This window comes from Sinocyclocheilus grahami, unplaced genomic scaffold (assembly GCF_001515645.1).
Source record: "Sinocyclocheilus grahami isolate Dianchi unplaced genomic scaffold, SAMN03320097.WGS_v1.1 scaffold1630.1, whole genome shotgun sequence".
Classification (NCBI taxonomy): Eukaryota; Metazoa; Chordata; class Actinopteri; order Cypriniformes; family Cyprinidae; genus Sinocyclocheilus; species Sinocyclocheilus grahami.
Genome location: NW_015506809.1, coordinates 87,694 through 102,653, shown reverse-complemented (window position 1 = coordinate 102,653; position 14,960 = coordinate 87,694). Strand labels below are relative to the sequence as shown.

The 14,960-nt window shown below is 37.5% G+C and overlaps 1 protein-coding gene across 5 annotated transcripts in view; it reads left to right on the top strand.

The window, feature by feature from the left end:
• Positions 1 to 14,960, top strand: part of LOC107571661 (activated CDC42 kinase 1-like) — a 98,280-nt gene that overhangs the window by 40,353 nt on the left and 42,967 nt on the right. For 2 of the 5 annotated variants that reach the window (XM_016257992.1, XM_016257990.1), the window contains exon 1: positions 10,522 to 11,352. The exons of the other annotated variants lie outside the window; for them this stretch is intronic. In XM_016257992.1, coding sequence (XP_016113478.1) covers positions 11,290 to 11,352 — 63 coding nt within the window. In that variant the 5' untranslated portion in view covers positions 10,522 to 11,289. Of the gene's footprint in view, positions 1 to 10,521; positions 11,353 to 14,960 lie in introns of those variants that run through there. 5 annotated transcript variants of the gene reach the window in all.

Sequence of the window (14,960 nt, the reverse complement as noted above, 5' to 3'; positions counted from 1 at the left end):
ACATTCTCCCAATTCTCTTCTGGATCATCCAAATGCTCTCTAGCAAACTTCAGACGGGCCTGGACATGTACTGGCTTAAGCAGGGGGACACGTCTGGCACTGCAGGATTTGAGTCCCTGGCGGCGCAGTGTGTTACTGATGGTAGCCTTTGTTACTTTGGTCCCAGCTCTCTGCAGGTCATTCACTAGGTCCCTCCGTGTGGTTCTGGGATTTTTGCTCACAGTTCTTGTGATCATTTTGACCCCACGGGGTGAGATCTTGCGTGGAGCCCCAGATCGAGGGAGATTATCAGTGGTCTTGTATGTCTTCTATTTTCTAATAATTGCTCCCACAGTTGATTTCTTCACACCAAGCTGCTTACCTATTGCAGATTCAGTCTTCCCAGCCTGGTGCAGGTCTACAATTTTGTTTCTGGTGTCCTTTGAGAGCTCTTTGGTCTTGGCCATGGTGGGGTTTGGAGTGTGACTGTTTGAGGTTTTGGACAGGTGTCTTTTATACTGATAATGAGTTCAAACAGATGCCATTAATACAGGTAAGGAGTGGAGGACAGAGGAGCCTCTTAAAGAAGTTGTTACAGGTCTGTGAGAGCCAGAAATCTTGCTTGTTTGTAGGTGACCAAATACTTATTTTACCGAGGAATTTACCAATTAATTCTTTAAAAATCCTACAATGTGATTTTCTGGATTTTTTTTTCTCATTTTGTCTCTCATAGTTGAGGTATACCTATGATGAAAATTACAGGCCTCTCTCATCTTTTTAAGTGGGAGAACTTGCACAATTGGTGGCTGACTAAATACTTTTTTGCCCCACTGTATTTAATTGTCAAATTACATTCAAAATGCAAATACAAATATATCAATAAAATAAAATATAAATAAAAACCAAAAATCAATTTCACATTACTTTAAAAAAGGTAAACAGTACAAACTAAAACTAAGGCATAAATCAAAATAATAGTAATAGAAATAATAATAATACCTAAACATTGCGTTTATGTCGTGCAACTTAACTTTCAAGTTTCAGCCTAACTAAAGCTCAAGCATGACATAAGCCTTTACTGTCTTCTTGGAAGGCTTTGTGGCTTTTGTGAGAGGCAAAGCTCAGTGGACGAATAAACCCTCTTAAATGTCCCTACACGTGTGTGTGTGTGTGTGTGTGTGTGTGTGTGTGTGTGTAAAACTTGTTTTTGATATCCTTCATATTCTGTGTGCGGGTCAGTTCACAGCAGTGATAGAAATTATTCTGTTCCAATAAGTTTAAATTGATTTTTACATTTTATGGGCATTTTTACCTTTATAAAGCCTTTTTTTTACTAAAAGTGTGCATCATCTTTTGAGTCAAATTCTCACATTTAATCAGTCAATTAGAATAGTCATTTGGGCTGTTACCAAACAAATTATATCAGTATCAAAATTCATATTTGCAATGCAGAGGAAACACAGAAGCTGCATGGGATGAATTTCCCTCACAGAGGGACATCAATGCATTTAACCTGCAGTTACAAATGTATAAATAATATTTTGTTATTTTAAACATAAAACATTGAATACTGTTATTTAAAATTATTTTAAAAGCGAAAAGATACTTTAAATGTGAAATTAAAACCGCCAGCAGGTGGCAGCAAGTCACTGTTTAGAAATGAGTCATTGTGATTGAACCGAATAATTTAAACGGTTGATTCAACAAGGAACAAAACGCCTTCATGTTGCACAGAGACGCAAAACAGAGCTGTGGCTGTGTTTGGAACTTTTTTTGTTGGCAAAATAAAGCAAAAACAGGCAATATAGTGTCTAAAATGTAAGTCTCATAATATTACCTTCTTGTTTATTGAACTGTTGAATAAAATCACATTTGTAATCATGCTGATTTTAGAGGTGAAAACTGGCACTCTTCGTGTGATATTGACTAACTTACTTTCTGTGGTATTTTTATGCACAATGGCGTTTAGTCTTCCACAAAACATAGCTAACATAGGGACATTATAACTAGCCACCATATTGATTTACGGTCTTAAATATGTCCAGCGCTTTTTTTAAAAGTCTGGTCCCTGTTTTTATACAGTCTATGGTCTGGTCCAGCATTTATCGGGTTGTGGGTCAGTAATAATGGTCCGTGGGGAAACACTGTGTTCCGTGTGTAGTTACATTAAATGGACTAAATGAAGCCTCGAAGCAAATAATTTGCCTCGATGATTTTTTTATATTCGAGTTACTCAAGGTATTCGAGGAATCGCCTCGAGGATTTTTTGTTTTCGAGTTACTCGAGGTATTCGAGGAATCGTTTCACCCCTACGCGTGAGTTAAAACTGCTTGAATGTGTAAACTGGCAAAAGACAAAATGTGTGCAAATGATAAACTTTCACTCTATGATGGGTAAACTTAACAGTTAATCCGCAAATCACATGCATGCCGAACCGTTGATGTTACCTGTGATGAATTTGGATGCGTCAGCTAGGGATGGGTATCGTTAAGGTTTTAACGGCATTACTACTCTTACCGATACTGTTTAACGGCATTACTACTCTTACCGATACTGCTTTAACGGTATTCTTATCTGTACTTTTTGTTTTATATATATATATATAGTAAGTCTCATAATATTACCTTCTTGTTTATTGAACTGTTGAATAAAATCACATTTGTAATCATGCTGATTTTAGAGGTGAAAACTGGCACTCTTCGTGTGATATTGACTAACTTACTTTCTGTGGTATTTTTATGCACAATGGCGTTTAGTCTTCCACAAAACATAGCTAACATAGGGACATTATAACTAGCCACCATATTGATTTACGGTCTTAAATATGTCCAGCGCTTTTTTTAAAAGTCTGGTCCCTGTTTTTATACAGTCTATGGTCTGGTCCAGCATTTATCGGGTTGTGGGTCAGTAATAATGGTCCGTGGGGAAACACTGTGTTCCGTGTGTAGTTACATTAAATGGACTAAATGAAGCCTCGAAGCAAATAATTTGCCTCGATGATTTTTTTATATTCGAGTTACTCAAGGTATTCGAGGAATCGCCTCGAGGATTTTTTGTTTTCGAGTTACTCGAGGTATTCGAGGAATCGTTTCACCCCTACGCGTGAGTTAAAACTGCTTGAATGTGTAAACTGGCAAAAGACAAAATGTGTGCAAATGATAAACTTTCACTCTATGATGGGTAAACTTAACAGTTAATCCGCGAATCACATGCATGCCGAACCGTTGATGTTACCTGTGATGAATTTGGATGCGTCAGCTAGGGATGGGTATCGTTAAGGCATTACTACTCTTACCGATACTGTTCTTTAGCTTATGATTTTTAGTGATGGCGCATATATTCGTATACTAGCAGTCTGCTTTAGCTGTTAGCTAGTAGGGATGGGTATCATTAAGGTTTTAACGGTATTACGGGATCAGGTACATCAACGGTATTATTATCGGTACTTTTGTATATATATACACACACATACATACATACATACATACATATATGAAACAAATTAAGATCTGAATTAACATTGCTTTATATTCTGAAATGTTAAATAAATATTTAATGAAATAAATATAAAACATAAATTTGTAAATGCACCAGTGTGCAGGCATTTTTAGTGTTTTATACAAAAGATAAGATACAGTAAGAACATGAAAACAAACTGACAAATACAATTAAACAAGTATACAAATGAAATTAAATAAACAGTGCTGTAATTTTTTCATGAAGTTCTACTAACATTACTGTTCAGGTAAGTAATAGCCTACAAAAGAAATCTAAAAGTAATCAAATGTAAATGAACACTGCATAGTTTTCAGTGTATGTATTGATAGATTAATGCTTATTAAAGCTATAACGTTATTCAGATTAAGAGCAGATTTGCATTTTGATGGCCCAAGTGCCAGTCTGTCACTTTAAGACAATATATTGACACACATCGGACTTTCTCCCAACTGTTCTCCTCCACTTAAGACATAAACTGTGTTTAAGTAAATACTCTACAAGCCGGCCATTTTTACATATTTTTGTGTGTATTTGATCAATTGGACATGTGCCTGAAGCTCAAAGCTTATCGATACTCTTTCATAATTTAGCCCCGGAACCGATTAAATACCGGGTTTCGGTACTCATCCCTAGCACTGGTGAGATAGAATTTGCAAGATAATGTATATATAGCAATAATAAATGTATGTATGTTTTATTAATTTCTCCAGTACCGATAGCAGAACCGTTAACGTCAGAGCTTATCGATACTCTTTCATAATTTAGCCCCGGAACCGATTAAATGCCGGGTTTCGGTACTCATCCCTAGCATCAGCGTCACATTTGCATAGGCCGTGCTATGCTGTCTGACAAACTATATTTTGTACATATTTTATTTTGTTTTGTCAAGTATTTAATTATTTTGCCCAGAGAAAAACGTTGATTTATGAAACAGACATGCAACTCATTGTCTCCATGCAGTTAATTAATAAACCATCGGTATCGGCCCTTTTCATGCTATTTCCGATATGCCGATGGCTTTAACCCCTTTGCTGTCACCCCCCATTTCATCATTGCTGCTCATGAGTCTTTCTGACTGGACACATAATCAACATATGTTCACAAAGCTGACACTTCAGAGTTTACTGTTCAAGAATCAGAATTAATCAGACTGTTATGATAATAAAGATATATAAACTCAAACATGCAAACAAAAATAAAAATATTAAAAACATATTTTTTAATAAGTCGAGTACGAGTCTTTAACCAATCGAGTCTGAGATCCGAGTCCGAATCCAAAATGGGCCGAGTCGGACTCAAGTCCGAGTCCTAAACAGCCGAGTCCGAGTCCAACGAAACTCTATTATTTATTAGTATCTTAACATTGTTTTAACCTTTACTAGAAACTAGAAAAACGCAATGTCCATTTAAATGTAACAAAAGCAAACCTCTATTGCATCTTGCCATTTTGATTTTTGATTAATAATTAGTGTCCTGCTTTCCTTAGCAAACTTAGTCATGTAACAGAAGTTATGGGTGAATTGATTTAGGTATTGTGACATATTTCAGAGTGAAACAGGTTTTAGAATGTGAAAAATGAAAGGGCGGGACTTGACTTTATTCATCGTTAAAGTAAATGTATATATTCAAGAGTGAGGGTAAAGGAGTAGGTATATTGGTGAATCGGACTTTAAGAGCAGAAAACGCACTTTTTATCTCAATAAAAAACAAGCTTTATATAATTTGTACGATTTTTAATGAAATATGAATTTTGAATAATTAAAATTAGTTTGTGTCTACTTATTCTGTTCATCAATGTTTGAACCATTAAAGAAGAAACTGCATTTTAATTTCTGGGTTAAAAAAAGAAAAAGAAAAATGAATGGACGCCAAAGTACACAGACCCCTTAAACAGGGCATTTTGGATAAAAATGAGTCTGTGAGGGATAAACCTAGTCTGTACAATGGCACACACTGTGTATAAAAACCCTACATTTCTATAAGTCACAGGCAACTCACACCTGTTTTATTTTTGAATGCATTTATAGTTACATTAATCACAATAAATTACATTATGTAAGAAATAATCGATGACAGGCCATTGAATTATTCGAAAATAATGCACACCCAAGGTGATTTTCGACCCATAAAAACAAATATGTTCGAAAAATGATTTTTCTTTGAAGCTAGAAACGGCCACTAATACAAAAGCAAAAAACAATAAACTAATGTAATAAAACATTCTCAAGCTTACTGAAGGCAAGTAAACGCTCCAAATATTACTTACAAGCTAAGTGATAAATAAATATATTACTCAAAAATACAAATAAAATAGCCTACTACAGACATTTCATGAAGTAATAAATGTAAGAATAATCTTCACTGTATACATTAAATATAGATGATTCTTATTAAATTTAATAAGTGTTTCAGTCAAGAGTGGTTTTCTCCTTTTCTTTTGTTTGATAAACATTTATGATGCAGTCGGCGGCTGCAGGTTTACGCTGTTGCTTTAAGATCTGACGCATAGATCAAATATTTTGACACATCTGTATTTCTCCCAACTGTTCAAGTTCACTTAAGAGAACTTAAGCGAAATAACTCGAAATAAATCATTCGCACACTGACTGAGAGGCGCGTTATTCTGTGAGCGTGCTTTCGGTGTGAGCACAGAAACCCGTCGGCTTTCAAGTACTGGACAAGACTTAAAAACACATGCAAATACTGAATATCACTTTTGTGATAATGCATTGAGTCAGTGACATTTCCGTCAACTGTCCCTGGACTCGGTGTCCTTTAAAAAACTGTACTCGAGACCGGACTCAAGTCCGAGTACCCCAACTCTAATAATCTCTAAAACTTTGAATTTTATGAAACATTTTCTAAGACCATGTCAAGTGTGTTTTTAGAGAAGGCTTATAAAAGGCTAATACAATTGATTTATGCCCCCCTGTAAGCTCTCCTGCATGCTATTGCCTCATGTCTGGCCCGGCAAACTTCCCCATTCATGATGCTATTGTTCTCACTAGACGAACCTTTCACACCTCCACCAGGTATGAGACCTTATCCTCATTATTCCTTTATCATTATTCTTTTGATTTTATTCAGCCATTATTAGCCTTTATTCTGGAATTACAAGGTTTACCAAGCCACATCGCTTCAATCCCAGTATACATTAACCCAACTATCATCAAAAGTATTTCTAAAAAAATACAACACAACATTTTCTTACGACCTTACGTGAATTATGACAAAATGCATTATGAAGAAGAACTGCACCTGTTATACAGCTGCATTAGAGTTAACATTAGCATCAAGCTACATAAGACAATTTATGACATTAATAGTACACTTTTACTCAAAACTCACTTTAAACCACCATCGAGTGTTTGTAATAACTTCCTTTTGCGATCACATGTGGAATTTGGCCATTTACTGTTGTTAAAATATGCTATTTATAGCCTTTTATATCGCTGCACATATTAGCATTTCAGATATACACATTCTTTATTGTTATGAAAATACCCCAAATCTCAAGAAAGTCACATACAAACCGTAATCGTGTGCTTATCATCTTTATTCTTTGTGTGTAAAAGTGTTTATCTGGGTTTGTTATGGTCAGAAATTAACGCGAAAGAGCACAGGAAGTGCATCACAGGATAAGAAGGTGTGGCCTAATGGTTAGAGAGTCAGACTCGTAACCCAAAGGTTGCGGGTTCGAGTCTCGTACCGGCAGGGATTGTAGGTGGAGGGAGTGAATGTACAGCACTCTCTCCCACCTTCAATACCACGACTGAGGTGCCCTTGAGCAAGGCACCGAACCCCCAACTGCTACCCGGGCGCCGCAGCAAAAAATGGCTGCCCACTGCTCCGGGTGTGTGTTCATGGTGTGTGTGTGTGTGTTCACTGCTGTGTGTGTGCACTTTGGATGGGATAAATGCAGAGCACTAAGAGAAGAGCAGAGCTTGAGAGAAGACTTGATTATGGCTTTTTCATCTGCAGGGTTTTACACATGTTGTTGTTATATTTGTGATGTTGAAAAATAATTTTTGATTTACGAGTAAATGTAAAGTATCTTCTAGGTCTGGAATATGAATGGGTACAAGCACTTTTGTGTGACTGCTTCTCTCTGGTGGTTTGTTAGAGTACTGCAGCCTGGAAAAAAGTGATCCAGCTGACCAGCGCATAAAAAAAACAAACAAACAAAAAAATATCTGTAAATACATATATTTAAGAAGACCTACCTATATAGTTCCAATGTCTCATGAGTTTAATGGGGCTGTCTCAAATTCAATTAATCAGGTTTGAATATTTGTGATTTTTGATATGGACCATCATTGAGTCCTGCAGGCAGACATGAGGCTGAGGGTGGATTTGTCTACTCCGTGAGGTGCTACATTTGGAGGTGTAGTGTGAGCTTGGCTCATCCGGTCTGAATGTGCAAATCTGTTAGTGCTAACTACAGGTCACCTACACAAATGCACATAGAAAGAAGTTTTCCTTGATGACGCCACCATCACTTTCTTACAGTTTAAATTATTTAATCATGAAATCATTAACTCACGCTCATGTTGTTCCAAACCCATAAGGCATTGTTTATATTCTGGACACAAATTAAGATATTTTTCATATTGTCTTGATTTTTGTCCATACATTCATTTCAAGCTTTCAAAATTTCATAAGAATATTGGAAAAGTAATCCATATAAATGAAGTGGTTTAATCCAAGTCTGATCAGATTTAATCATATGCTTTTATATATACACATTGATCAATGCAAATAGACAATAGACATAAAATACAGTACATGAAAGCTGAAATGTTATTGCTTGCTGCTTGAGACCCAATAAGGTTTGTTCTTGTCTGAAGTCTCATGCAAGCACTTTTGAGCTTTTGAGAAGTTTTCATTTTGGATAAACTATCCCTTTAAATCTGGTCCTTTTTTATTCGTGTGCAGTGTATATGATAAACTTGTGTACAGTATATCGATAAAGGTTGTGTCAGTTTGTATAGCACTGTTCACAGTCCATTAAGGCTGCACGATTATGACAAAAATCATAATTGTCGATTATTCCTTTGAACTTACATTGAATGATGTTTATACCATTGTTTTTTATGCAACTGCATGCCGTATTTTTATATGAAAATAAACAAGCTGAAAACACTCTTAACTGGAAAAACTTTTAGTGCTTTTTTAGTATTAAGCCTCAAATGTCAACTAAACATCGGATTGGTTTCTTCTTTAAATTATAAAAAAGTAAAAATATGAATGGTATTATAACGTTATACTAAAACTAAAATTTAAATAATGGGAAAAACACTTAAGATAACATGTAGAAAGAAAAAAAATGCATCTTAAGCATGCAGAATAAGATAAGTGGACTTTGAATGATTAATTGCCGCTTTGAACGATTACGTAATTGTGGCATCCATAATTGTAATCGCGATTAGAAGTTTGATTAATTGTGCAGCCCTACAGTCCATGCTGCAGTCCATGCTACAGTCCCCTCCCGTGAGCAAGCCAAAGGTGACTATGCTACGGAAAGAACTCCTAAAATGTATTATCCAGACACTTATGACACCTACAGTGTCTACAGTGCACAGCTGGTTTAAGTGTTCAGCCAAATATCTGAGCTCGGTCACAGGGACCCACATTTTCCCCTTATTCACAGCTGTGCTAGCATTACCATATATTTTTTTCATTCTCTTAAATAAAGCTCCTTTTTTCGATAAGTCTCAGGAACATTCCTGCTGCATTAGCTGCTTGGTCTGAAGCAGCGTTGGAAATTCTTTGTGTCAGGGCAGTAATTGGAGACAGACTGTTCATGACACGCAGGGCCTCTGTCCCTGCTCACCTCATCTTCCCTCTTGCTCTGGGGGGAAAAATAAAAACACATGGCTCAACCAACATTGAACATTTTGTTTATCGCTCAAAATGCCGCACGTCTGGTTTAGTCTGTAGGCTTGATGAATCAGTGGGGAATGAGGGAGGGGAAGGGACGTAAATAAAACATGGTTTATTCTGCTAGGGGGGATGAAGCCAAAATGTCCCCTTTTCATTCAGAGGAGAATGAGGAAGCGGGAGGGGACACATTTTGAATGCGTTTGTTTACAAGAGGTTGAGATAACATTTTTTGAGGGATTGAGGAAGGAGAATGCCGCAAACCAAATAAAGAAGAAAAGTCAGGTTATGTGGGAGTTTAGAGCAGAGTGGGAGAGAGAGAGTGAATATAAAAGAAAGATGTGGTGAGAGCCAGAGATAGGAGGGGATATGGTGCTGTTCAGGAGGGGGATTTGTTAAGAGCCCAACATATGGGAGGAACACAGGAAATGAGCTCTCCATCCAGCAGTTAAATCTGACCTTTTGGCTCATGATCAAATGCTCCTCCATCCGAATACCATAGAGTCTCTGTCCCGGGCACAGGCTGACGGAGAGAGGAGAGGGAGGGAGGGAAAGAAAGAAAAGGGGCACTTCCCCAGCGTCTGTTTGTGAGTTGCAGGAATTACACAGTCACGCAGTAGGGAGAGAGAGAGTCCTAGACGCTCCTCCTGCTCCAGAATAACACGGCCCCTCTGAGACACAAACATGCACGCACTGACCAAAAAAAAGTGCCATTTCTAGCTCAGCAGACCACAGAAGCACCAAGCCAAAATGTCCCCTTTTCATTCAGAGGAGAATGAGGAAGCGGGAGGGGACACATTTTGAATGCGTTTGTTTACAAGAGGTTGAGATAACATTTTTTGAGGGATTGAGGAAGGAGAATGCCGCAAACCAAATAAAGAAGAAAAGTCAGGTCATGTGGGAGTTTAGAGCAGAGTGGGAGAGAGAGAGTGAATATAAAAGAAAGATGTGGTGAGAGCCAGAGATAGGAGGGGATATGGTGCTGTTCAGGAGGGGGATTTGTTAAGAGCCCAACATATGGGAGGAACACAGGAAATGAGCTCTCCATCCAGCAGTTAAATCTGACCTTTTGGCTCATGATCAAATGCTCCTCCATCCGAATACCATAGAGTCTCTGTCCCGGGCACAGGCTGACGGAGAGAGGAGAGGGAGGGAGGGAAAGAAAGAAAAGGGGCACTTCCCCAGCGTCTGTTTGTGAGTTGCAGGAATTACACAGTCACGCAGTAGGGAGAGAGAGAGTCCTAGACGCTCCTCCTGCTCCAGAATAACACGGCCCCTCTGACACAAACATGCACGCACTGACCAAAAAAAAGTGCCATTTCTAGCTCAGCAGACCACAGAAGCACCAAAGGACAACTTTGTCTGGGCATTGCAGCTCTTCTGGTTCTCTTATCACTTCCACTGTGGCTGTCATCTGAGCGAAGGAATCGGGAATAGAAGAAACCGTTCTGTTAATAGCTGGCCGGTGGACTGACTGGATGGATAGAGGAATGGACAACTGAGAAAAATTACTCAAACACATTCTGCAAAATCTTTTTCAGACATACAACAAGGAGGACATCACCTCACAGTTCTTGTGATTTGCTTCAGAGCACACAGTGTGAACTTTGTTTTGGGATGTTCTAACTAGGCTGCCAAGTGAACATTTCCCTTTGGCAGACCTCTCTCTCTAGTGTTTTCTTGCCTTGCCCTGCACAGTCCCCCACATACAAGTTCATTATGCTAGTGCTGAGCTTCGGTTAAAGGAGCTTAATGTGGATTGCCCCGCGATGGAATGTAGTACGTCGGCTGTACAAGTTCAGGACACTTTCCAACTGAGGAAACCTTCACAGTTTTGGAGCTGTCTCAATCTCGAACCCTGTTCTCCAGCAAAAGAGTCTCAGACGATTAGGCTGAACTTGTCTTTTTGTGGATTTTCTCTTAGAACTCAATATGCGTCGTTTTGACAAGCTCAAAAAATCATTTCCGTTTCTTGCTCATTTTCATGTGTACAGAGTAAGTCTGTTTTTCATTCTCTTGTGCAGCGCATGCTAGGTTTCAGTATGAGGAATAGAGCTGGGAATTTCAGGACTGACTCGTGCTTGAGCGTACATGTGTGCTGGTTCATGTCAGCATTTGTGTTGGTGTGAAACCGCACCATGCTTTTATACACGTGTCAGAGCTTGAGATATCATCAGACCATACCCGAGCCTGACCCTAACAATGCATGAAACCTTCACAGTGCATAACTTGAGAGCATCATGTCTAACAATGTATTTCTCACACACTGTCAGAAGTCAGGTGTTTTTTGCATTTGTTTGCCCATTTATATAGTATTACGTTGCATCCATTAATCCATTCTTGTTGACTTTAATTGCATTATCGTAATGTTGCCAGTTTTGTAGCTGATTTATTGTGCCTCATCATGGCAATTCATTTGTAATGTTCTTTCTTAAATTTGCTTGAAGGGTGTAACCACTCTTAGTTGTAAATCATGGACTCTGCCAAGGGCCATGGCAATAGTTCCCTTGGGCTTAAAGTGTACAGCCCTGTAACACCATATGCATTACTTCAAATTGCACAAACTTCACTCATTGCCACTAGCATTGCTCAGTATGCCTGCATTTTGGTAATACTTGTTAGCAGTACCATATTTTCCAAATAATAATACCGTAATGCATAGTACCAAATATTAAAATATATTATAGAGGGGTCTTGAATTTGTTTGGAGTGCTTACAAATTCTTGTGAAACATACTGTATCAAGACCAAAAGCTGTTTCTTTTTAGCATAAGGATTTATTGTAAAAGATGTATGCACACTATGCATGACCACATATCATCAGGATCAGGTGGATCAGACTCATCACATATCAAGATCACAATTGAGCCAGACATTTCATGGATGCTTTGCCACTGTGGTTGTGAGGACAGATTGCTTGCTTGAATTAGCAGTTGAATTTGTCAGACTGCGAGCCTTCATATCAAAGACAGAAAGTTGTAACTGATTTTAGTCTGTAGATTTTATTGACACATGTTCCTTGCTACAACCACACATTAACTCACTTCACCCACAGGACAAGTGTTTTTCCTCCTCTATCATCAGTCTCCGAAGGCCTGAATTTCTCTCTTTCACACATTCCCCTTCCTCTTTTGCACAGGAGAGACATTTCCTGTATGTTCAGAGGTATACTCTATCTAAACTTTGACTCCTAAGTTTGCAAGCCAGCAGGGTAGACCGGAACTGTTGAGACGTATTTTGGACATGATGTTGGATCTGTTCTCAGTTTAAGTGTGAAAGGTTGCTGGGAAGTTCAGTGTGGGGGGAGGGATACGGTTGTTTGTAGATGTAAATGACTATTTTGTCAATATAAACTTATATAAACAATATAAATACTGAAATAAATGAACTTTTCCACAACATTCTAATTTATTGAGATGCACCTGTATATATATACAATTTTTCAGTGGCATTTGCTAATACATGCATCACTATTATTTTTTCAAAATTCTAAAACTTTAACAGTTTAATGTCATTGAAATAATAAGGCCATACCGAATCAGGGTTTTCCCCAAATTATGTTGTCTGTTTTAATTTTTCTAGATTCTGTATTTTATGATTGAATACAAATCAGTTATGATCAATTATATCACCCCCACAGCTTATTCACTTTGATGCAGACTTTATATTTAAATAAATATAAAGAAATGCTTGAATACATTCATTCAAAATGTGCAGCAAGCTATGTTTTTATGACAGATTTAGCAATATCTGCATCATGAAAATCATAGAGCCCTACTATTACTCTTCTCATACTTGAAGTTAACAAAACAGAGAGAGATAGAATGTCACAGAAATTTCAGTGCGTGACTATGCTCTGAAAGATATTGATGGTTAAATGAAAGTTAAAAAGGTCCTGACCCTTATGACCCTTGACCTTTCATATGTCAACAGAGGAAGCACTTTGGGCACAAAAGGCTGCTTGTGCTCTCTCTCTCTTTTCTGACACTTATTCAAGAAACCTGTTGACTTTGTAACCCTTTGTTTTACATGAATATCTCGGCAAGCTTCCGCCACTTTTACAATTCTGCAACAGAGACCAACAATTTAAAAAGGAGCTCTGACAGAACACAGTATATATATATTTGGTCTATTGGATGTGTGTTTCTTCCACAGTAATGTAATGCCTTTCGAATTATCTTAGTTTGAGCAAATGTTGATATACGATTATATGTAGCGGTAGACTGATATATTGGCTTTGGCTGATAATTGACTTTTTTTTAAAATTATCAGGCCAACAAGTGTTTTTGTTTGGCAGATGGATCACTCAAATCAGAAAGAATGTGAAGGTTATGATAACGGCAATGGACATGTGCGGGAAGTTGAAGTTCTCAAGGAATTTGTATTCACCAGAATATTTTCAGGTGAAAGCATGATTAAAACAGGTACAGCACTTACTCACATGCAATCGCTCTCTCAATAATGCATTTAAACAAATTTAATCTTACAGTGCTACGTTATCTGTATCCGATTTTGAATGAGCAGAAATCTGTAAATGTAGCGATCCGTAGATAAAATAACTGGCGAAAACATAGTTATTTTCATCCTTCACGAAATAAATTTGCAAAAAGCAACAATGATACCTTTTAATGCTGACAACCATGTAATAAGCTTGGCATGTGGTAGGAATATTGTTCACACATTAGTGTTCCAATAAGCCACTTTTAAACTACTCTCCAAGTATCTTATTCATTTTTTATGTTAATTTATGTTATGAAAATAAGTTCTGCGGTATTTCAAAACATACTAAAAAACTTCAGTCGTAAATTTCCTCAGGGAACGAAGGCAGAGCTGTGTTTCTGATATCAGTGAGCGAGGAGTGGAGCGGCGAGTGGGAAATGGTGAACCCGGAGCGGAGCTGAAGTGGAGTGTTTATTGAATACTTGGAGCATGGAGGGGAAATTGAGTGCCGTTTTTTTCCCCTCCAAATATCACTAAGATTGCAAATGTGGTATTGATTTTATACAAGTTAAATAAGCAAGAAGTTAATGTAAAGTAATTTAGGCCTATATTTTAGAGAACACTTCCCATTTTTGCTATTTCACCAATGAAAGAGTTTCAAACAAAACCACAGAAGAACTGTTTTTTGTTACTGAACGAATCAGCCTTTTGAATGAATCAGGTGAATCAATATCTCACTTGCTGCCACCTACTGGCATTTTAAATTTGAAAGTTAAAGTATATTTTAAAGTAAAGTGTGTATATAGTGTCTTACTATTTGAATTGACTTTGATTTAAAAGTAAGAATTCAACACAAAAGATGAATTAGGTTAGGAAAAAATTGGCCTTAAAAAGTCACAAATGCCCATAATAGGGAAAAATTAAAAAAGTTAATTTCTGTTACTGTGGCAAAATAAACACAGCACAGAATATGAAGAATATCAAAAGCTTGGGGATTCAGCTGTCCACAGCAGTCCTAAACCTGTTATGCATGTGTTTTGTCTAGGGATGTGCGGGTCTAGTCGACTAAACGGTACAGCTCCTACTAGTCGACACTGAAAACAATAGTCGATTACATGACAGAAAAAGAAAAGGGGAAAAAAACATAATTATCATTCAAATTAC